This window comes from Buteo buteo, chromosome 3 (assembly GCF_964188355.1).
Source record: "Buteo buteo chromosome 3, bButBut1.hap1.1, whole genome shotgun sequence".
NCBI classification, from domain to species: Eukaryota; Metazoa; Chordata; class Aves; order Accipitriformes; family Accipitridae; genus Buteo; species Buteo buteo.
This window is the reverse complement of record NC_134173.1, coordinates 44,351,761-44,376,800: the sequence shown is the minus strand read 5'-3', so window position 1 is coordinate 44,376,800 and position 25,040 is coordinate 44,351,761. Positions and strand designations below refer to the sequence as shown.

General features: G+C 38.0%; 1 protein-coding gene across 2 annotated transcripts in view; it reads right to left on the bottom strand.

The window, feature by feature from the left end:
• Positions 1–17,028: 17,028 nt before the first annotated feature.
• The window catches only part of CRISPLD1 (cysteine rich secretory protein LCCL domain containing 1), a 45,608-nt gene continuing 37,596 nt past the window's right edge, over positions 17,029–25,040 (bottom strand). For both annotated transcript variants that reach the window (XM_075023466.1, XM_075023467.1), the window contains exons 14-15: positions 20,507–20,637; positions 17,029–18,615 (exon numbers count right to left, since the gene is read on the bottom strand). In XM_075023466.1, coding sequence (XP_074879567.1) covers positions 18,564–18,615; positions 20,507–20,637 — 183 coding nt within the window. In that variant the 3' untranslated portion in view covers positions 17,029–18,563. The remainder of the gene's footprint in view (positions 18,616–20,506; positions 20,638–25,040) is intronic.

Here is a 25,040-nt window from a genome sequence, read left to right as displayed (position 1 = left end):
TAGGGCACCATCACACAGCTGTGGTCTTTTTATAGACAGCTTTGAGATCATTGCACCTATGCTCTGATCATACAGGATAAAAGCTGGCACGGCACAAGAAGTTTTGTAACCACACTGTTATCATGCCCAACCTGATAACACCCGATGAGAAGTCACACAGTAAGGCCAGCAGGCTGCCCAACAGTCTAAAAGTCCAGATGTCGATAAACTCCGACTGATTAGATAGAAGGGGCTGGTGAATACCAGTGACAGCCTTTTTATCCACCACCAGTGTAGGATGTCTTTTCTAACTGGGGGAGTTATGCTAATATAAGAGAAGGTATGTCTTCAAATAGCACACCTGATGGGCATACTTATTTCTGTCCAAGCATCTTTCAAGGTATTGTTTTTAAAGTTATTGAAGGTAATTTGAATTATGCCAAAAACATGAATCTCTTTCTTGGATAAGGGCGGGAGTATTATATTGAGATATTAGTAGTTCAAATACATCAATATATATGTATCGTAGGCCATAAAACTTTGCTCAGACAAGTTCCAATCAAACTGCTATTTTGATTTCAAACCTTTTTTTTTCAATAACAACCAGTAGTTTATAGCACAACTGCAGATTTCTTTTTGTTCTATATAAAATTTAAGATTTTTATAGAGTTTATTATAAAGGCAACCATACTTTTTTTTTCCCTCAAACATTATTAGAGATTCATCTTGCTATATTGACAAATTATTTTGCCTACATTCAAATACTCCTATTTGCTTTTACCTCTCATATTAACAAGGCTATTTTTGCTGTCTATACAAACCTTGTAGTTTTGATTCTATTTTCACTGAGCCTGGCAACAGCAAAATCAAAATTAAATTGGATTGCTTATACAACTGAATAAAAAGCAAACACTGCCTATGGGGATAGAAGTAATCATACGCAATTTAAACTACCCCTTCAGGAGCCTCCAAATATGTAGGGTGTTAAATAATAAGATGTGGACAATAGATTCTGTGGGTGATGACTTTTTAGAAAAAGCAAATGTTGGCATGGGAATATAGTCAGTAATGGAAAGGAAAAGAAGTAAATTCTAGTTCAAAATTGATCATGAGTTCCTACCTGTTTCTCAAGCAGGACATTTTTTGTCTCTGAGACGAACAATTATTCAACTATATACTTGCAGGAAAATGCTTACGTAGCTCCACATTAAAAGCAAATTATAAGGGATTCTTGAAAAGGATCCTAAGAGCTATTAGAAAGCTCCATACCCGTTTCTTTTTTTATATGGCTACTTTATTTTTAAATCCTAGATTGTGAGCTTTCTGTGGGTTGTCGTATTGTTCAAAATGTGTAGAGTACAGTATGGCTCTGCTCCATCTAGGGTTCCATAAGGTTTCTCTCACTAATGTGAAATGTAGGGGCTTTTCCTATACTTATTTTCATCACCAATATGAAAAAACAAGGCAACCCATTAATTCATAATAGACATATTATGAGTAATGAATACAAACATTTGTCATAAAGGAGGACTCTCTAGTTGAACTTCTAGGACCTAATTTACCCTGCTCACTCTTGTGAAAATCAGTACTCTGTCGAAACTCATCAGTGTAAGAAAAGAAAAACTATACCCTCGATGGGCAGATTGATCTTCAACATCTGTTAGATTTTTATCCTTTATACATATCCTAAAGGACAGACCTTTATTGCAATGTCTTCTTGTCACAATTTTTTTCATTAAATGAACTCTGAATTTTTCAAATTCACATGACTCCAGCAAGCAAAATTTTAAAGCAACTGCTAGATATCAGAAATCAAAGGATAAAATTTGCAAGAACCGACAAATGAAAACTACCAGTTTCAAGTATTGCTTGTAAGAATGGGATTAGCATCATGAACCAAACTAAACTTCCAATCTGAAGTGATGTTGCACTTATGTAAGTTATTACAATTCAACAAGCCTCAGCCTACCCAAAATGAAATGAGGCCCTAAATGCTCTATATTCACACCCTGACATACATCAATAGGCTACATCTGCACTATACCCAGCAGCCTGTTTCCAACTGCATTGTCTTTTTGGCAGCCTAAAAGCCTAAACTCAGGCTTCCTCTAAATTCCATTTGTCTTTCCAGGGCATGCTGTAGAAGCAGGCAATGTCACAGAAGACAGAAACACAAGGATAACTCCCTTCCTTCCTTTACTCAGACTATTTTATCTGGCTGATATCAGTCATATCGATAATAGCAAAAAAAATGGATAGGATACACAGGGGAGGACCGACCAGCCAGAGTATGTGGAGGTGCCTTGAAGTGAATTCTACCCTCCAGATTCCTGCTGATTTTTGCCCCAGGAAATACAAGCCAGAGCTGTTTTAAAAGGGTTCCTGTACAGGCAAACAGTATGGACAAGTGGCAAATTTCATCACAAGTCTTCTCTGACCCAGCCACAAGAAATTCAGTGTAAATGTAGCATAAGTTTTTCTGCTATAAATTCCTAGTATGTTGGAGGAGACTTCAAACTCACTGAGTCCATCATTTGACTCAAAACCCTGCAATCCCTTCAAGAAAACTGTTTTAATTAATTTATTCCCCCAAGTTCCTCCTACTACTAAAAAAAAAAAAAAGGCATAAAAGGAGAGATATTTTGATATTTTGGATATTTTGCAGTCTTTCAACTAATTTATGTTTTTCTTCTCAGTCGTCAGTAAAAAAGGCAACTATTTCACCACTTTTCAAAGCCAGTAAGGGAAAGGCAGTCAGAAAAAGAAAACATGTTATTCTGCTCCATAAATCCACTGGGAGACTTCAGTGGCAGCAAATCAATTCACAGGAAATTGAAACTATATCGTTTACTAGATTTTGGAAGGAACAGTCCTGGGAATTATTTAAAAGGATGTGCTGGAAAGCATCTGAGGGAAAACCAAGACAAAACAAACAAACAAACAAAATAAAAACAAAAACAACAAAAGAAACAATAAAAGAAATCCAAATCACTTTAAGTAGGGGATTTTTTTAAGGGTGTGGAGGCCATAGCTAAAGAACATGAGACAATTTCCTGGAGAGGTTACCACAAGTAGAGTCAGGAAAGTTCAGTGGGTTAATGTGTATGTATATTTTTGGTATTAAAGAAGGTCTTTCATCTCATTAAGGCAGCATTAGGAAAGTTTGAACAATAAATGAACCAAGAAATAAAATATTAGACAATGGGGGGGAGGAAATTATGTTAATAACAAAAGACACTATGAAAAAATACAGTATTATTTTTCAAGATAACAAATAAATGAGTCAAATTTTTGGCCATACCCCAAATACAGAGAAACTGAGTCATAAATCAGGTAAAAGTATCATAAATGTCACCTTTGCTTTGCCTTCAGATTTGAAAGTCTTGGTTTTATCTTGCTTTATATCAACTGCATGGCATCCTTGGATTGATGCAGCCTCCTTTGGTACAGTTAGGAAAAAAAGAAAGTTCCTGTTATTCAGGGTGATTCACCAGAAACCAACCAGCACCTCAGAATGTTTTGTAATTTTTTTTTCCTCTTGAAAGTGGTGGTGTCCTGCATACATTATTTTCCATTGTATTTTTGCATTAAATGACTGAGCTCTGGCACAGGTTGCCCTCAGAGATTGTGGACTCTCCATCCTTGGAGATATTTAAAAGCCATCTGGCCACAGTCCTGGGCAACCAGCTGTAGGTGTCCCTGCTTGAGCAGGGGGGTTGGACCAGATGGCCTCCAGGTGTCCCTTCCCACCTCAACTATTTTGTGATTCTGTGAAATGTGATGGTTAATAGTGCTTATATGAATTATAGTATTCCATGTACAAAGTTATTACTGAGATTTGAAAACCACCTCAGCATATGACAGTATAGATTTTTTTTTTTTTTTTACAGTGGTCAAATGGTTTGATTTCAAAGAAGTAAATGTCAGCCCAATTGTTAGCATATTTTATTTACTGTCTGATTAGAAAATGGTTCTGCTCATCCATTCCCAAGCATCAGCAACATTTCTGAAATCAGGTGAGGAAAATCAATAATCCTTAAGAGAAGTGTTAAGCTACATCGAGTATTAGGTTGCATGAATCTCTGTGACAGAAGGAAAGGAATAAGAAAAAATCAAAAGCCAAAAAGAAAGGGAAGACAGGTTCCCAGATGCAGGCTGCACTCAGGAAAAGCAAAGCCCAGAGGTAAAATTTTGCATAAAACCCATCTGCAAGAGCCACAGGAAAAGGCTGACAGTCTTTCAGCTTCATGAAATTAATGAACAGTCTCCTAGAACTGATCAAAAGTATAGAGAACCATAAATTCTTTTTTTTTTTTTCTTTTCGTTTTTACATATCTGTCTCTCAGTCTGTCAACTACTTTGTTTATCTTTGGATTGTAGCATTCATATTTCCTTGTACCATCATCTGTGCCTGGTGTTAAGGGTGGCTGGCATAACCATAGACATGCTGTTCCTAGCTGAGAAGAGTCCTATGAAATTGGCCTACTGGCTACCTAGCCCTATCCCATACACCACTTCTTAGGGAGATGTGGAGTGCTCTTTTCTTCTAAGCTACATGTGCCAGGTATTATAATGCAGTGTGAGATAACTCCTGATGACAAGTGTTAGCCTGAGTTTCACTGGCATGCTGCATGTTCCTGACCTTTGTAACTTTGAGAAATAGAAATTCACCTCAAGTATCAGGTCAATCTTCTGTGAAGGTTATTCATGTATGTGCAGCAGTACTCAGGACTCCTCACTATTCTCCTTTTCTGTTGTCTCTTTGAAAGGTAGTTGCAGAGTAAAGATACAGTACAGAGTTGGAAAAAGCAGAAAGACCAAAATTTGTTCACAAAAGACTGGGAGAATTCTTGAGAGTAACAACCACAGTTACAGAAAATCATGATCAGTTTGTGGGCAATTCACAAAAATACAAAGTGCAACAATTGTCACACATCTTTTAATATAGAAATAATGCTAACGGTATACAAAAGCTGTATTTCCTTTTTTTTTTCTTATTCTCTTATCCTCCTCCTCTCCCCACCCCTAAATATTTTCTGCATAGATCTACATATACTGGTTTGCTATTACGAATAAAAATTGTACAAACAAGAGAGGCTGATGGAAATGAACAGGAAAAAATATGACTATCAGATTGTTAGTTTTCATTACTGCAGGTTAAATGTGTTCATGATTTGGTGTAACTATATTTTCCCAGGAGGATGTATTATAATGACTATGTTTTCAAAAGATCTCTGATCTCATCTAGTGCCTTCTACAAGGGACAGATTTTCCAAAGGACTAATGCACCACAGTGCATTAGGTGTTGTTGTATGCTGATATTATATCCTCACCTGTAGTTTCTAACCTTGTAGTCCAGAAATCAGACTTTTTAGAAAATGTATCCCTAAGTGTACAGGTTGCGATATACCAACAAAAACATGAGTACCTATTTAATAAAAATGCCACCATTGTTGCTTCATTAAGGTTCACTTTGGAACCTTTGCATCATTGGATTTTTGTCCCAATTAATAGAAAACAAGAGGCATCTATACTTTGCCCTCTGAGTGTTCCTGAAGCAGTGCTAACAATGAGAGGTTTAGGTTTTGCAATACCATACAAAATCATAGCATGTAATCTATATTCCACCTCATAATAGCAGAGAGTAAATCCACATAACTAATTTAAAGAGGTCCTTGTTCAGTCCCCATAAATATTCACTAAATGCAAAGAAAAAATCAGAGCACTCTCATAGCATTTGGGACACTTTTGGGGCCAGGCAAAATATCACCTAGAACTGACTCAACATGAGTCCCCTATGTCTATAGAAACAAGTAGCTATTAGTTTGTGTGAGACTGCTCCAAACAGCTGGCTTTTTACATTATCCATTATTTTTACAGTGCTTAGGTTAAATTCTGGCTCTGCGTTCAGCCTGCATAAATAGGCTGTGTGCTGGGGGCTCTGCAGGGGTTGCCAAAAGAGCTCCTCTCTCACAAAGAAAATTAATGACAGTAAAATTGTTTTGCGGTGCAGGCTAGAGTTTCTGTCCCATCCGTGCAGCAAATCCAATTCTCTTCTGCTTTGTTTCCTGAAATCTTCATGCTGGAAAAGATATGCTGCATTGTATAACCAGGTATTTACAAAACATTTATTTCAATAGTAGTAATTTTTAAAAAATACCATCAATTTAAAGAGAGTCTTGTTTGCTTCCTGAGTTACCATTTTGTGTTGTTGACCAGGAAATGAGCCTGGGAACAGGAAATCATGCATGCTCTGTTGTATAAGTTTATGGAGGTGGCAGACTATGAATCCAAATTAGATGTCCTTTTAAGAAGCTTTGCCAATGTTTATTTTCTGTTTGTTTTTGAAGAGTGTAGAGTATACCATCAGCTTGTGTAAACTAGCAAATTTCCCTTGAAGTCAAGATAGCTGGTCTGATTGACACCAGCTGAAAATCTGGCTTGAGCTCTTAAAAATCACTGTGATTAAATGTTGGTGTTATTTTTCTTGCGTAGTATTGTCTGCCAAAGTGGAAAACGAAGCAAAAGTTTCAGGGATAGAAAAGTTTCAGCTATGCATCTCAAAGACAGCTGGGACAATGGGCCATTACAGGGAGTTGCTTCTAACATGACAGTAAATTTAAGAGATTTTTTACTAAAGCTGTGTCCCTTAAACCAATAAACCCTGTTCATTATGCCAGGGCATAAATGCCCTGGCAGAAAGAGGTCAAGGGAGCTGTCAGCTGTGTCAAGGACAGAGATTGTCTGAAAGCCAAAGAAACTGTAACTTCACTCCCAAAAGATTCAGGCATGCCAAGTTTCAGACCAGTCCCCGTAAGAGAAGGCAGAGAATACCAAGCTCAAGGCATATCTTGGGCAGAGAGGCGTCTTGCAATGAGACCATTCCCATGTCTGCTCCTTTCCTTTGGGTAAAGTAAATTCTACCCTGCTTGGAAGATCTTCCTGTGTCTTGGTGTACTAATGTTATTCACAGAAGTAGGAGGTACGAAGATTAGTCAGCTTGCTGTGTAAAAAAGCTGGCATCCAGAGGGACACACCCAACTGGATCATAGCATAGCACCCCAAAAAGACATATGGGGATAAGCCTGTGGAGAAAATGTGTGTAATGGAGGGAAAAGAGCAAGATCTAAGAAGACTAAGCCTACTCATGGAATTATAAACAGTCCTACTCAGGCTGTTTGAAGTAAAATGAGAGACAGTCATTCTTGTGATTTGCCTCCAGGAGAAGTATTTTGAATAATCTGTATACCTCTTTGTTAGTATTTTTTCCCCTGAAATAAACTCCCATTGTTTTGGTTGTTCTATAATCCATACCACTTCCTCAAACATTTCTAACCCCGAATGCTTCACTTCCTCTGCTCTACACAAAGCTGTTCCAGTGAAATCAAAGAACATTTTCTTACACCAGTTCATTCACCACACTCAAATCTCTCTGTTTTGTTTATGGAGCTAATGTAGAAAAAATTTGGGGTTTGCAGAGTATTATGCTATCTCGTGGTATTGCAAAGCTTCCGACTTTTACATTAAACTTCTGAGTTGAATCTTTAGCTGATATAAATAGGCATGAATCGACTGACACAATACTTTAGGTCTGAAGAGGTCTGCCAGTAATTACAAGACTGAGTAACACGCATCTGAAATAGCAAAACTCATCATCACTTTCAGCAGACTGTCCCATTTTGTAAAAGACATGTTCTCAGGTGGGCTTTTTGGACTCCTGGCAGTGGAAATTCTGGACAATGTTTAGAGCTAGATGAAGGTAACAGGCATATACTCAGCCTGAAGATCATATGATGAGACTGAAAGGTTTTTTATGGAGAGTAATATGAAAATATGACTGTAGTATAACATCAACAATAGTGTTTGTCAGTGTCTGTAGAATGTCCCCACCTAAAGAATGAGAAACATCAACTAATCCCTACTAATCCCAGCATTAAACTTCCTGATCCTGAAGCCACTGTTCAAGCATATTATTTGCAGACTAGTGGGAAACACTAGAGGAAAGGCATAAAAAGGATACTTTCTATCAATAGATCAACCCTGTCCCCCTTAAGATCCTCACAGAGAAGCTAATGAATCATGGCCTTGATGAGCAGACAGTGAGGTAGATTAAAAAACAGGCTGAATGGCTGCACCCAGAGAATGATGATCAGTGGCACAAAGTCTAGTTGGAGGCCAGTAACTAGCGGTGTACTCCAGGAATCTACACTGGGTCCAAGCCTGCTTAACATCTTCATTATTGATCTGGGTGAAGGGGAATAGTGTACCCTCAGCAAGTTTGCTAATGACACAAGACTGGAAGAAGTGACTGAGACACCAGAAGGTCATGCTTCCATCCAGAGGGACCTCAACAGGCTGAAGAAATGGACTGACAGGAATCCCATGAAGTTCAACAAGGAGAAGTGTAAAGTCCGGTAACTGAAGAGGAGCAACTCTGTGCATGGATATATGCTGGGGGCCATCCAGCTGGAAATCACCTTTGAAGAGAAGGACCTGGGGGTCCTGGTGGACATCAAGTTGAACATGAGCCAGCAGTGGGCAGTTGTGGCCAAGAAGGCTAACAGTATCCTGGGCTGCATTAGACAAAGTATTGCCAGCAGATTGAGGGAATTGATCTTTGCCCTCTATTCAGTACTGGTAAGGCCACACCTGGAGTGCTATGTCCGGTTTTGGGCTCCCTAGTATGGGAGAGACATGGACATACTGAAGAAAGTCCAATGAAGGGCCACAAAGATGATTAAGGCACTGGGATATCTCTCCTGTGAGGAAAGGCTAAGAGGGCTGGGACTGCTTAGCCTGGAGAAGAGAAGGCTCCGGGGGATCTTATGAATGTCTATAAATACCCGAAGGGAGGGTGCAAAGAGGACAGAGCCAGGCTCTTTCCAGTGGTGCCCAGTGCCAGGATCAGAGGCAATGGGCACAAACTGATACACAGGAGTTTTCCTCTGAACGTCAGGAAACATGTTTTCACTGTGAGGGTGACCGGGCACTGGCACAGGTTGCCCAGAAAGGTTGTAAAATCTCCATCCTTGGAAGTATTCAAAAACTGTCTGGACATGGTCCTGAGCAGCCAGCTGCAGGTGGCCCTGCTTGAGCAGGGGGGGTTGGACCAGATGACCTCCAGAGGTCCCTTCCAACTTCAGCTGTTCTGTGATTTTGTGATCACCTTACACTTGAATGTCCCAGTGAAATGATTAGCTACCTTTTTGTAAAGGTCTCTTCTTATTAAAGCACCTAGTACCAATAAGACATTATTCAGAACAGGCAATGCTGATCCTTCTTCCACTAAAACCATTTGAAACACTGCCATAACTAAAACTTTATGTTGATGTCATAATTTGGTGAACAACTTTCTTCTTTCATAAGTATTCTTATAATTAGGAAAAGCAAGGCTATCATTACTCCAGTTTTTGATGAGCGTCACAGATATTGGTGGGGTTATTCTGTTAAATGATTTACCCCATTTTAACTGAAAAGATAATCCAACCTTTCACGTATCAAATTTGCAGCATTATAGCTAACAACAAACAGCTTGACTGCTTCATAATACAGTTTGCTAAATTTCCTAGTGCACAAAAACTGTCTGTTGTCAGTATTGTTACTGTACTAAAGATGCCTTTGTTATCATGCTTCCTTGGACATGCTCATGGTACAGCAGGACTCCCTCCCTCCCTCTGTGATTTCACATGAACATTTCCAGTGACAGAGCCCTGCAAGGAGTCTGCCATCCCTCTAGCCCCGCTGTGCAGTGCAGTATCACCACAGACATCCTCTCAAGATTTTCTTTTTCTTTGTAACTCCCACCTTTGACTAGGAAGGAAAAGAGGCATTTATGCTCTTGCTGAGACTCAAAGCAGCTGGGTTAGGTGGGAGGAGAGACACTACCTCTATTTCACAGTCACTTCTGTCACTAGGCATGAGTTATGAGAGTGAGACTTGGGTAGCAACTTCAACTGTGCAGATACTTTCAGTAACTCCAGGGTCAAACCCAGAAGTTGTACTGAATAACGAGTCTTTCAGCTAACACATACCATGCAGTCAGTAGGTTGAAAGAAGCTATTTCCTTTACATTGTCTTTTGGGGGACACAAACTGCATTCCTCATGAGCAGCATATCTTCCTTGCACTGTGAGGATAACCCACATATTATTGCATCTTTTGCAACTTTTCACCAATGCATATTCTCTGGATTTTCACTCCTAACACATTGCTGTCTAGGAATACATATGTCTAGAGAGTATTGCTGATCAGTGAACTGATGGAGATACACAGTAAACTACAGATTGGAAGGAACAAGCAAAGGGAAGAGTTTTTTTGTTGAACAGACTACAGGAATTTAAGATCATTTTTAAGTTCTTTGTAATAAATTCAAAATAAAATTATGGGTTGGCACCCTTATATCTAAAAAGTTAAATAATTAAATAATTAGCTTGAGAAATTAAGAGAAACTTGATGATTGTTCAGGTTAGAAGACATCATAAGATGTACTTGCTCACTAATCTAAGCAACTTGGGACACCTATGGCAAAATTATGAAACGAACCACCCTCCATCCTGTCTTCTGCTTAGTGGATACTTTTCTGAAGAATTTGACCATGATCCATCACCTCCAGTCTCTTAGAGCAGTTCTAAGAGGTAACTGTTCCCCAATAGTTTTTATTTCATTAGAGGATTCTGAGAGGTGTAGCTCTGTATTATAAGCAGTTTCAAGGTATAAAGATGTATTTCTGAAATACAATGAGGAGTATTTCTTATTTCACCTCAGTTATCACTAAATAACTTTAGAGCTGTATTTGCAAAAACTCATTGCAAATCAGTCTCCTTTGCCAGTCCTACAAAACAGGTAAATGTAACTCAAATGGACACTCATTTAAGTGATTTGTTTGCAGAAAGAACAAAGCTTACTGGAAAACTGCTTACAGAGAGTTTGGGTGCTTGTGAATGAACCTTAAAATTTACATCAGATTTTTGTGTATCAGTATACCTCAGCAAGCTCTTATCCACCTACCAGTCAAACTACAGACAAATTCTCCTTCTCAGCCCCACTGACCTCGGTATTTGCCTATTTTTACACACTGAAGAAAAACAGTGAGCTTTGAAATGTTATTTGAAGATTATTTGGTTTGGGACAGTAACCAGACAGTTTTAAAGTACTGAGATCAATCTTTATTAAGATTTATTCTTTAAATTGTAGCAGCATCTACCAGTTCTATTCAGGGACCATGTGATACAGGCACATATGTTTGTCTCCTAATATATCAAAGTGCCCTGCTTTACCGTAAGAGGCATTTCTCATATTCTCTGAGACCTCAGCTATTCTAACCTTCAGCTGCAAATTAGTCTCACCTTTCTTGTTAAAGCCCAATTGTTTGACAGACTATGGATGTTAAGTTATTCAGTATATTACAAGAGACACAGAGTCCTTTGCCTATGTTTTTGACTAGTGCTAAATAAGAAGCTGGGTTGGAAACTCAGCCTTCTGGGGACTCATAGACTGCAATTTTTATAGGAGTGGTTCTGAGTTGTTGTTTATGTGCTGTACTGATGTGAGATAAATAAGAGCTGAATGTCTTCTGAGACCATGGTAGAGATGGTGGTTTTCCTTCAGTATATTTTAGGTGTTTTGATTGGACTGTACTTCTCCAGGGATTGTAATGAAAACTACAAATTGAACTGAAGCATTAGCAGGAAAGAAGTCCTAAATCAAAGAACAGTATTTTTATTGTGTAGTAGATGCAAGAGCACATCTCATTCGAGGTATGACTTCCTCATTTCTAGGAGAAATCTTTACATATTACAAGATAATAACATATTCCAAAATAATTGTCTTGTAACTTTTAGAAAAGTACTTTAAAATTATGTGGGCTTTGAAGCTGCTGGAGCAGAAGCTTCCAAATACAAATTGCTTTAACATTAGTGCCAAGCAAAAAAATCACTGTATCTGCACAATCTGCACATCATTGAATATGTTCACTATAACATGCTTAAACCCTCGACCAGTGGCAGAAGGGCAAGTCTTTATCAGCATGCCACCAAACCCATCTGTCTAGCTATACCTTTTATTTAAAAATGCAAACTGATCTAATTTACCCCATAATTCTTACTGTATATAAGACAGGGGCTCAGAGAATTTCACAAAACTATTCTTTGGCTCAGTTATAGCTGTGCCAGAATAGGACTATCATCTCCAGTACAGCAAGCACTAAATCAATTCATACAATGTACTTCTTTGTGTACTGAACTGGGCTAAATCCAAAATCTGGGACTAAGTCCTTCTGCATAAAATGATTGCTCTGTTTCTCTGCTTAGTACAGCCTGCAGCCCCAAAGGTCTTGGAGTCGTTCTGACACAATAAAAGAAATGCTTATTCAGAAGACATGATCTTTCAGTAGGAAAAAACCCACCCACCACCACCAAGAAACAGATGGATTTCAACAGATAAATAAGGAATGAAGATTGAACTGACTACAGATTGAACTGACTACAGGGAGATTTATTTAGCAACTGTTTCCAATTTATCTTTGGGATGTACCGTAGCAGCAGTTTATGAGAAGTCAAAACCAGCTTGCTATTTATGTTGCATATAAACAGCCCTAAGTAAATAATTAAGCAACTGAAGTACTTGTTTTTCAACTGTAGATTAAGTTTGGAAGTCTTACTACCCCCTAGCACTTTTTGTTTCTTGAGCATCCTAAAAATAATTAGTATTACTACAGATTCTTAGGAGTCTCTCAGACTTTGGAAGTAATTCCAAAAAGATATGCAAGCAAATCTAATGCAAGTTCTTATATTTATTCTAAGATGATACTCCTAATAAGGATATTGTCTTCATAAAAAACATTCATTCAGAAATAACTGCAAACACACCAAATAAAGTTTGTTAAACTGCATAAGCAGTCTTTATATTAAATAAAATTTCAAGGAGATTATTGCTAATATTGCTGGTGTTAGCTGCAGCAATTTCTGTTCAGCTGAAATAAATGGGAATTCTTTGAACAACTGAATTTGTTACTAAACAGTTAGCATGTGCTGACATTTTTATTTTGTTATAATGCTTATTCTTTAAAGGAAATTAGTGAATTTAAAAGCCCAAGAGTTATTGCCACTGGCAATTGGAGTCTTTTGTGTGCCTGTTAAAAGATATAGTATTGCAAAATTACTCATGTTGTTTGGCCAGTGTATCTCAGTTCTTAACCAACAATTTTGCTGCTAGCCTTCAGACACTCACCCCATTGTTAGTAAAGAAAAAAACCAATATTGGATACAGCACTGGGGGCAGTATCCCCCTGATACTGAATTGAATAACTAGGGTAATTATTGCAGAAATCAGTGTGGATAGTAAGACATGGAGCATCATGACTGGCTGTTTTGGTTGCATGTTCTTTACTTTCCTCCTTTGGTCCCTCATATTTTCCTGTGCCTTACTATATTGAGCTGGTCTGACTGGGGGGCTTTTGCTGGCTTCTGGAAACTTAAGACTCATTATTAGTACTTTTTGCAAAGTGCTATGATGGTTTAATGATGTAGGCATCTGTCTCCTAGCAAACAGGCTAAGATGAACAAGACATTTAGCACAGATCATTGAACAGCTGATGGCAAATTTCAGGTGTCACATTATCATCCTATGTTAATATGGAGCAGGAATCACATTTTATTGTGTTTCACAGTCCCCTAGTACATGATGAGGACTTCTCATTCAATAACAATAATATCAATAAAATCAATAGTGACCATATATAAAATACTATTTCCATCGGTTATTCCTGACAGCAAAGGCAGGCTAAAGCTACAGCTGACAGCATGGCTTATTTTCCCATATGCATAATGTATGTCTTTATAAAATCATATGTAATTTTCTGAATACTAAAGTATGCTGTCATTTGTATATCTAAAGCTCTGTAAGATGCATATTATACACTGAATGAAACAAAACTCTTCAGGCTTTTCATTCCTTGTATAATTCCCTAGAGTTCCACAGATGCTAGAAAAAGCCTTAAGACATAGAAGTGTGACAGTACAGTATTTCATACAGTATTTATATAAAATTCAGTACAGAATATTGCACTGTATGAATAATCTTTGTAACTTCCAAATATTTACATTTCTAAATCTGACCCTTTGTAAGACTACAGAAATTGCAGGAAATACACCTTCCCTTGTGTATTCATAGGAAGGTGGGTTATCTGAGTTTCAAGCCAAATTCAAAACGTACTTCAAAAGCAATTGCCACACAGAAGACACTGTTTATGTGAGTAACTTGGTTACATCTCTGCCATATGAAGTAAAGTGCCGTGCATTTTCCTGAGCATATGTATCAATACACACAAAAAAGCTGCTATTACTCTTCTTCTTTTAAATCCACTGAGAATCCATAGACAGCTGACAGTCTGACATTTACATAAAACTTGAAACTGAGTACTTCATCAATTAAAAACCTGTAAACTTACAAACATTATCCCAACCTGCGTTTCAGGCTTGGTTCCAAAAATACTTGATGTATAATTTCTAGATCAGACTGTCCCCTGTGGAGAAATCAGACACAAGGAAGTCTGCAAACTCTCTAAAATTCCTCAGTATCCACAAAGTTTAGGAAATGTTTCTTTGTTTCCTTAGTTTATGTCCAGCTAGTACTATGAGCTGTCTGCTGACATGAGTACGGGTCCCAAGTTCCTTAAAACTAAAGTATCCTCATATAGCCATCAAAATGGTGAGAGGCTGTTAAAGAATTATCCATTTGGGTCCAACCATTTTCTTTCATACTAACTCTTGTTTAGTTATGAAATTAGCTACTCCAGCTGGAAAGGATGCCGCATAGCAGAAAAATGCCTTAATTGATCCTTACTGAAAAGCTCACCAGGCAAGTGAACTATGCTTGACAAATACTTGACTCCTCTCCAAATGACTCCTATGCTTTTCTTTTGAAAAGATTCCTCATGGAGCAAGTCATAATGGGAAATACCACAGGATCATGGGAAAAGGTTCATATGTATTCTACCCTGCTTCATGTAAGTTTTTTAGGGCCTACTGTATTTTGTGGGTTTACATTTCTTGATAGTTTAGGCCTTTCAAAATGATAAATGGCAGATATCAACATATTAAAACAGCTTATTTTCTATTTTTTTGGCAGAGGATTGTTATGGATCAGTTGTAATAATGCTTGTTGGGTACTTATAGGTCTTTCCTTGGAGGCAAGCTAAATATTACGAATAGCATGAATGAAGCTTTACTTTCTTATTGATTATCCTTTTTTTTGTTTGTTTCAAGTTGAGAACATAATTTTGTAACTGCTCGGCTAACCAAACAATTCTTCAGCATTTAAAAGCTGACTTTCTTCTATATTTTTTCATTAAGCTGCTACAAGTTTTCTGAAACTGCTAGTTACTCATTTGGGCTTTCTGTGAATTAGTTGTGACCATCTGGCATACAGTTGCTTTTGCGTGCAGACAAAAATACCAATGTTTAGCTCCCACTCTACAACTGCTTGGAAATGTCTACTCATTGACTCATTACTCACAGTAAATACAGAAGAGAACTTCTCAAAAATCCAATGTTAGCTGGAATATTTATATTATAACAGGATAGATTCATTGCACATGGAAAAGCAACAGGACTCCAAAATTTGTGCAAGGGAAGATATGAGGAGAAAGAGTTACTCACCTCCCTTTCTTCTTGTCACTGTGTCGGTTAGTAGAGCTGCTCGCAGCAACCATTCACACGTGTCGGAGGTAGCCCCCACTTCTCCTCCCACCAAGCACTAACTTCACCATTATGGCACCAAGGTTCCACCCCTGCCCCCTTGCACAGGAACTCCCAGCAAGCATAGGTTGGGCTTTATGGATGACAGCGAGGAGAGGAAGCAAAGATATGCAGAAGAACAAAAAAGGCATCAGGAACAAATGGAGGAAAAAGGCACAAATGGTGTGTGGCTACTGTGTTTCCACATGGGACTCCACACCCACCTACCCAAAGTGAGGAAGCTGTGGTTATGACTGAAGGTGCGACAGTCTTGTTCTTTCCCTCACCCCGGGCTCTGGGCTGCTCAAAGAAAGGGGTGCACCCTACTGCCTGGGCAGCAGAGCAGGGAGCTAGCTCTCTGCCCAGGCTCTGCAGCACCCAACAGGTCTCCCATGGGCTCCTGAGGAAATGGCTGGGGACCATGGGCCAGGCAGGGGACAAGGCCAGCCTGCAAGAAAGCATCCCACCTGTGTGGAAAGGGACACTACGGTTGCATTCACACCGTGTTGTTTCAAATGTCTCCCTCAGCAGTTCTGTATGTCCCCAATTTCAGAAGTGGCCTTACTCCACTTTATGTTCTGGTAACCCCAACTGTAGGTATTGCAAGGCCTTTCTGTGTCATTGCTTTGGTGCTTTTAAGGAAAGGCGGTGCAAGTCTACCTCAAGCCTTTGAGTGACTTAGAGTCCCATCAGAATCAAAGTCTACTTGCACTTCGATTTCAGTTCTGAAAAATGGTTAATGCCAGTATTGCAAAAGCTATATAAAGCTTCTTTCAAGCTGCCACCACCTGCAAAAAAAGGGGTTATACATCAAAGACTCTTTGTCTCCCTCATCAATTGAATAATTTCCCAAATGGAACTCCCAAGTTGACCATCAGTCTTACAAGGCCAAAAAACAATGTGTAATATAAAAACCTGCTTGTCCCCAACAAATGTAGCTAGGAACGTTCACACTAGAAACATTTACCACAACAGCAAATCATTGGACTGAATAAAAGGTGGTGGCTTTTTTATAATCACTTCCTGACACAGAGTTCCCCATTACAATGAGAAGGCAATCTGTTCCCAAAGACCCTGGTCAAAACTTGAAAAAATGACCAGAAGATTTATCCATAAAACTTCCAATGCAATTAATGGAAGTTGTATGCATAAATGGCCTTTATAGCTTTTAGAACATCAGACTATGTCTACTGCTTGTTCCTACACTTGCAATGTTTAGGTCAGAAAAAACCCCCTAAATTTTGGGTGGCTGTTATTTTTTTCTTCTTGAGGCAGAACAAACAATTCAAAAATAAAGGCTGTCAAAGGTACGCTTACTATGTAAATTAATTTTATTCAAAACAGATTAAAAAAGCTAACAAAGCTTGCCTAACTACATGAGGTAGTACATGTAGCAAAACAGAAGGCAGAATATGGCATTCTGAAATATGAAGAATACGAATAAGTTTACAAGTTGGAAGGAAATAAATTCAACAACAGAAACAAAGTATACCAAAAATAAAGTTTAACAGCTTTTCAGTCTTAAAGCACCAATACACTTTTCATAGAAAGAAACAGTTATCACCACTACATGTTCTTCATATACCATAATATGGTAAAATTAATGCACAAGGCTGTTCACCATAAATGAATTTTTAAAAATGGTGAAGCAACAAATGACATAATTGTCACTGGGCTCCGTACCACTATACCTCCTGGCCTGCAGGAGTATTTGCCAGGTCATGAGGAGCAAGGTGAGCCTTTGTTACCATTTTCTTTACGTTTTTTTTAACATTTACCCTCATATTAATGTATAGTATACGGATATCACACACAGCTTAAGGCCTCAAGCTTGAAAATTTTTATGTATGTGTATAATTCTACATTTTTTCTGAAACCAAATTTATGTCAATTGAAGGAGTCACATGGCAAAAACATGACAAAGCATGTGTATGTGCAGAACTGCATTGCAGAACTGATGGCTTATTCCTTAATTTCAGGTTACTCCTCTATATGAAAATTTTCTCAGATCCTTCAAGGTTATATACGTCTATCTCTCACTTACCCATCCTAAGATCACTGAATATCTGTGAAGGACTGGGCCATAATGAATTGGTTATTCAAACTAAAGAGCTTAGCAGCATCCAATAAACATTTTATTAACATACTGAAGAAATAATAAACATGAATGGCCCAGTCTCTTAAAGATATTTCTTTAGAGGAAAACATGCTAATACGACCCAGGACTTCCCTATATTTTATATTTTCTACTTTATTTCAAAACAGGTATTTGTACTTGTTATGATTAGTGTGAAATTGAAAACAGTCTAGCTCTTCATTTATGCTTGCATGGCTAATGCTACTGTAAATCATCAAAAAGTTATATATATATTTATTTTACTTTAAGGCATGATTTATTATATTGAATTATTGGGATGGCTTCTTTTATGTACATTGGAAATAAAAACTCAGGCCTCCCTATGGTATAGTTTTAAGGTTACTGTTAGTGGCATATATAAAGCACCATACAACAATATATTCAGATGAAGAAAACAAAGAACATTTACGAGCTTTGAATTAACTGTATAGGAGGAACTGCTAAGAAAATATAGCAATATTTAACACAGGATTCAAAATATTGTTATATATCATTATAGATTTTCAACTGAATTTTTCTCCCATGTTTACTTTTACAGATTTTTTCATTAAGATATATATGTAATTTAAACTTTTTGGTGGAAAGCAGTATACATCTTCTGTACAATAATGTTACAGCTTTATACAAATTTTAGGAATTATAAGAAATGGCCTTTATTATTCTCTTCCAAGTGCTCTGGTTTCAGTTGCCTATTTTACATTTTACTTGCTAAACTTAAACAACAGCAAATACTCTGAATGCCTTGCTTCCTGGAGGGTTCTGTAAACTGAAACATAAAAACATTCCTGATGTTATTTTTAAGACTGCAACACTCCAATGACAACTTTTTTGAATTGTTAATTACAGCTCTAGGATCCTGCAACTCTTCTTGTGACTACTCATAACTTTAGCTAAGATTTTTTTTTTAAACTGTTACAAATAAAAATTACATGAATTTCAGATTAATTTTTCTACCAAGAAGCTTATTAGGAACAAATTATAACATAAAAAAATTCAAGTAAACCTTTGTGATGAGGGATTCTAGTTTAAAGAATAAAGCTCTATGGAAGCAAAATATTAAAAAAAGGTTTTAGGAAAAAGAGAAAGCATGCATCTTATGCTCACTATTCCAATAACTATATTCAGAGATAACTTGCAGAACCAGATCACTTGTTTGTTAGTTGCTTATAGGCTGAAGAATAGATTTCAAAAGAGAATTAATATTTTACAAAAACAAAGGAAATGCCTTCTGAATGGATAAATATGTGGCTTCAAAAGAAATGAAACAAAAATACCCAACTGCAATGAAATTTTGTTAGAATAAATATTTTTGTCCTATAAAATGAACCAGCAAGTCATATTTAATGGTCCCATTGTTTTCTCTTTTGCAAACCCTGACTGGGGCATATGTGGGAAGGAAAGGGAAATGGAGGTGAAAGTAAGGAAGTGCACAATGAAACAGGTTGCCTGCAACCGCATTACAATCCATCATCTTCTGCTTCACAGAAAATTTGCATGGGACTGTTTTCCAAACTGCTGACCTTATAAACTTTACCAAGATGGTAAAGTACAAATAATGATTAAATTTGCAACACTTTTCCTGGCTACATCTATACTCAATGAGATTTATATGGAGAACAAAGGTGTCAGTAAGGAAGCACTCTTTCTGAGGGAACAGGATGGTCATGGGGAAAGGCCAAAGAATATGTAAATTCACTAAGCAAAGGAAATCTGTATTTTACAAGTTTCCAGGTTTGTTGAAAGGTTTGAGTGAAAGAGGCAAGACATCCCCCCACCCCCAATTAAAAATAAGAAAAAAATACGCTATCTTTTCCTACTACCAAGTTCTCTACAGAAACTTTTGGATTTTTTTTCCCCACACAAATTTCTTGTAAAGCCTATAGTTTTAGATGTAACAATCATTCTTAGTTTTACAAGGACTAAAAGACTGGTATAAGATTTTTTTTTTAAGGTAATTTCTCTTTCTTCCTTTAGAACCTGGAGAACTGTTTCAGGGATTAAATTTAATCTGCAACATGCAGCCACATATTATCATCACAGAACACATGAATACACTGAATACAACTAAATGAACTTTCACAGCATATCCAGGTCTTTCAGAAAACCACTGTCAAAAACAGTCAAAGCATTAAAAAAAAAATTAAAAAATATGTTTTAATGATTGTGAATTTTAATGTTTGTGAATATTATTTATGATCCAGGCTCACTGCTTCAATACCATGTAAATTAGTAATGAACATTTCATCACAAACCAATGAACCTGCATCAGCTACTAGTACTCATCTATTGCAGATCCTCTAGCTTGGACAGAATAAATCACTAATGTTAATTTTAAAAAAATCCCAAAGAAAGCAAAGGCAGATTTCTTATCAAATATTGTGTTAGTTGCAACAGAATCAGCAAAGTAAAGAGGGTTATTTTATTTCATAAGCAGCTTTCTAGAGCAATGATTTATGAGCTTAGAGGAGGCAGGCACCTCTGGTACCACAGCTTCTCCAGAGTCACCACAGCTGTTACACAAGCTTTGTAAATCACCCATGTTAGCCTATTTGTTTGGTTTCTAGCACTGCCCCAGGTACAAACAGACACAATGCAAGACTTTGTAAATCTTATCAAGGTGAAGGGTAAAGTGTAATCTTTGAAACTGGGCTCTGTACCTTTCTGAATATATCCCATTTTGAAAGGAAGCAATGTACACCTTTCTTTTGTCTACTGGCATAACATCAACATAACCACCCTGGTTGCGGACTACACCAGCATGTACTGCTGCCCGGCAGATACTGGATATCTAAGAAAGAATGAGGAGAAGATTAGTTTTCATTCATCCTTTTATTTCAAAATTGTTTAGAAAAAAACTAATAAAGACATTTAAACCAAGTTCTAGGAAACATAAAATAATTATATTTATTGCATGACTGATTTTATTAATCTTACAATATTTAAATCCGTTTTGTAGGAATTAGGCCAGTTTATAGGAATACAGACACTGCCTCTTCAAAGATCTCCTGCAGCATGACCCCCAAATCATTTATTTCAGGCCATTTCAGTTCAAAGATCAGGAATATGTTTGAATTCTTGAGCCTTTCAAAATGAAAGGCTTTATCAGCCTTCCCTTCAACAGCAGAGAGGCAGTAAAACCCAAACCTTAGTCAATTATTACAGATCAGGAGATTCAGTTTCACCTCCAGCCAGAGCCAAACAGGGGAACTGTAGAACAGCAAAGGCACACTGCAGTCATATGTTTCTCAGAGGATGTCCTACCCCAAAGTTGAGGCATAGACTGCAATAATTCCGTCTCTAGGTGCAAAACCTCAAACATCGGTGAAATGATCTATATTCAATGGGAACATCACAATTTCCTATCCAGGCATAGACAAACACTAAAAGCTAATTAGATTAAAGGCATAATATGAGCATCAAACAGAAGATAGAGGTCTAAAATAATTCCTTAGCTATGACAGTCGATTAATGGCAGACTAATGGCTTTAGCTCCTCAATTCTAAGGAGCTAAATAGAGTCAGGAAGTGAGAACTGTCCAGTCGCTTCAGAAGAAGAATTTTTAAGTCAGGGTCTAACTCCATAGACATTATGCAGGCAAAATTAGGCAGCACTGTTGGGCCCCAGGCCTTGAGAACAAAAACCCCGGCTGATGCAAACACAGACCCACCATCAGTGCAGGAAGAGTTGGTATGCGAACTATTACGGGAGCCTGATACCTACAAATCAATGGGCCCTGACAATATCCACCCAAGAGTGTTGAGAGCTGGCTGATGTCATTGCGAGGCCGCTCTCCATAATGTTTGAGACATCATGGAGATCAGGTGACATCTCAGAAGACTGGAAGAAGGCTAATGTCACCCCCACCTACAAGAAGGGCTTAAAGGAGGATCCAGAAAATTATAGACCCATCAGTCTTACTTCAGTCCCTGGGAAAGTTACGGAACGAGTCCTCCTGGGGGATATCACAAGTCAAATGAAGCACGTGATTGGGAAAAAACAGCATGGATTCACCAAGGGCAAATTGTGCTTGACAAACCTGATTGCCTTCTACAACAAAGTAACCTGCTCAGTTGATGTCAGGTGAGCAGTGGACATTGTCTACCTGGATTTCTCCAAGGCTTTCAGTACGGTTTTCCACAGCCTCCTCCTGGAGAAACTGATGCGTTACAGTCTAGACAAGTGGTCTGTGCGGTGGGCGGGGATCTGGCTGACAGGCAGCACCCAGAGGGTGGTGGTAAATATCTCCTTTTCAAACTGACAACCTGTCTCACGTGGGGTCCCCCAGGGATTGATATTGGGCCCAATGGTGTTTAATATCTTCATAAGTGATCTGGATGATGGGATCAAGTGTACCCTGATAAAGTTTGCCAATGATACCAAACTGAGTGGGGAAGTGGACACTTTGGAAGGGAGAGCCACCCTGCAGGAAGACCTGGATAGGCTGGAAGAGTGGGCTAACAAAAACCTTATGAACTTCAACATGGACAAGTGTAAGGTCTCACACCTGGGAAAACATAATCCAGGAGTGCAGCACAGTCTGGGATCTCTCCGGCTGGGGAGCAGCTCTGTGGAAAGGGACCTGGGGGTCCTGATGGACCACAAGCTCAATATGAGTGAACGGTGTGCTGCTGCGGCAAAGCAAGCCAGCAGGATGCTGCGTTGCATCAACAAGGGCATCACCAGCAGAGATAAAGAAGTCATTATCCCACTCTACTCAGCGCTTGTCAGGCCACACCTAGAATACTGTGTTCAGTGTTGGTCACTGCTATACAAAAAAGATGTGGACAGGCTGCAGAGGGTCCAGAAAAGGGCCACAGAGATGATCAAAGGACTGGGAAGCCTGCCATATGAGGAAAGGCTGAGAGAACTGGGTTTGTTCAGCCTCGAGAAAAGAAGGCTTAGGGGAGACCTTATCACCATGTTCCAGTATTTAAAGGGTGGCTACAAAGAAGATAGAGACTCCATTTTTACAAGGAGTCACATGGAAAAGACAAGGGGTAATGGGTACAAGCTAATGCTGGGGAGATTCCAACTGGACACGACAGGAATAAGTTTTCACAATGAGAACAATTGGCCATTGGAATAATCTCCCCAGGGAAGTGGATTCCCCAACATTTGACACTTTTAAGATTCAGCTGGACAGGGTGCTGAGTCCTCTTGTCCAGACCGTGCTTTTGCCATGAAAGCTTGGACCAGACGATCCTTGAGGTCCCTTCCAAGCTGGCATTCTATGATTCTATGAAAATTCTCTGTGAAGTTAAGAGCTTCATGTGAGTGAAACCTACATTCTCTGGCCACTAATTTCTCTCATGAACCTACATAGCATAAATATTATCTCCAGAAGAATTGCTCAGTGACAATCTTGATAATGTTCGTTTAAATAATTGATTTAAATTTGCAGTCCTCTTCTGCTCTTTCAGCATTTTAAAAATTAATCACCAGAAGAATGAAACTTCTTAGATACTCCAGAATGTAGGTCTCAATCTTCAATACACACCACAGCAAAGTGTAGCTCCAGCTACAGTGAATCTCCACTTAAAGCCAAGTTGTTTAGTGGAAAAAGTCCACTGCAATAGGTCTTTCCACAACCAACCTATGAAACTTAGCCAATATAAATATCAATAGCTGGTCACACAGGCCACTATTTAAACAAGAATTGCATTTCTTCCAGTTATAATTGGAATAATTTGTATCTGTTACCATAGCTATTTTGTAATCTCAAGGCTATATAAAATCAGTAATTTAAAATAGCAATGATTTTCCTACTCTTATTCCAAGCACAGAACTTGCCAGTTTCACTGTTATATAGTTTGTCTTTTAATGTTACAATATTTCTAGGAGTAAAGATTTTAAATTGTTTATGCAAAGAATCTTTTGCAAAGACACTTTAGAGTTTTTGTTTTCACACTGCTGGCTGCAGTTTTTGAACATGCCAGAAGGGATGCCGTTTATGCTCCTCTGTACTTTTTCCTTCCCCTCCCAGGGCTGCAATACTTTTGTTATATCCTGAACACCCATAGTTACCTAATTTTTAGGATTCTAGTATCCTTTATGTACTCATACTATGGGAGTAACTAAAGATCAGACTGATCATGTGCAATTTCAAATATACGGGGGGAAAAATGGCCTGCTCAGTACAGGATTACAGTCTAAAGAAACAAAAGACAAGGTTTACAGGCAGTTAACTACAGTGAAGAACTACAAGAACACTATTAGTTACTAGTACTATAATACAGTAGCAACTTTGTCTTCAGTTTACAGTGGAGATATAAAAAAAGCTAGAGGTACAATTGGGGAACAGAAAGATCAAAGATTGTCACCTCTGTAATAGTAACCAAAAGGCTACACTTTGTGTACGTCATTAGACAAGTAGGTACCTTCATAATTACATTTGAGGGTAGCTAAGATACTGGCTGTTCCAATGTTATTTGGAAGTTTCTAGTCAAGTAAAAAAGAAAGGAAAAGTCAAGAGATGGAGATTTTGACAGAAGAGGCTGACTACTTGTTGGAAACTATTTCCAGTAAAGGATGGGGTCATTGTTAGGGTTGACAAAGCAGCTGGTTACTGGATCAATGAAGTACAGCTAGGCTAATGCACAACATTTTAAAGCTAAAGGCAAGGCACTTATATGGGATATGTGAAAAAGGAGAGGTCAGAAGAATGGGGTTCATGAGGCCAACTCAGAGGCCATTTTCAGATGAAAAATAAACTGATATTCTGATGCTGTTTTCCAGATGAGACTAGAGAACAAATGTGCATAGTTTTTGAATATATGAACAATTAAATGAGTATAAATTCATAATTATGAACTAGCTTGTAAGAACAGACATGAATAAATGCATATGGTTTTATCAATATGTAAAAAATATAATTTTTTTTGAGAAAGTCTTATCTGCTTTGAGCTTTCAAGAATGTTTCACTGGCTTGGCAATCTTCATCTAAATGGAATCAGATTTCAGTTCTGATGCCATAATATTTTCTATACTTAATAATATTATGTCACCCTCATCACACTTCCTTGAATTAAGGTGAACCTCTTGTTAATTTAAGCAGAACAGGATTTCACACTTAGGTCTATCATAAATTTCAGCATATAATTGATATTTTACATTAGCAGCCTTATGTCAGGTTCTGGAAGTCTTCATCAGAGATTTGGGGTTGTTTCTTTAATTTTGATAAACTCACTCCAA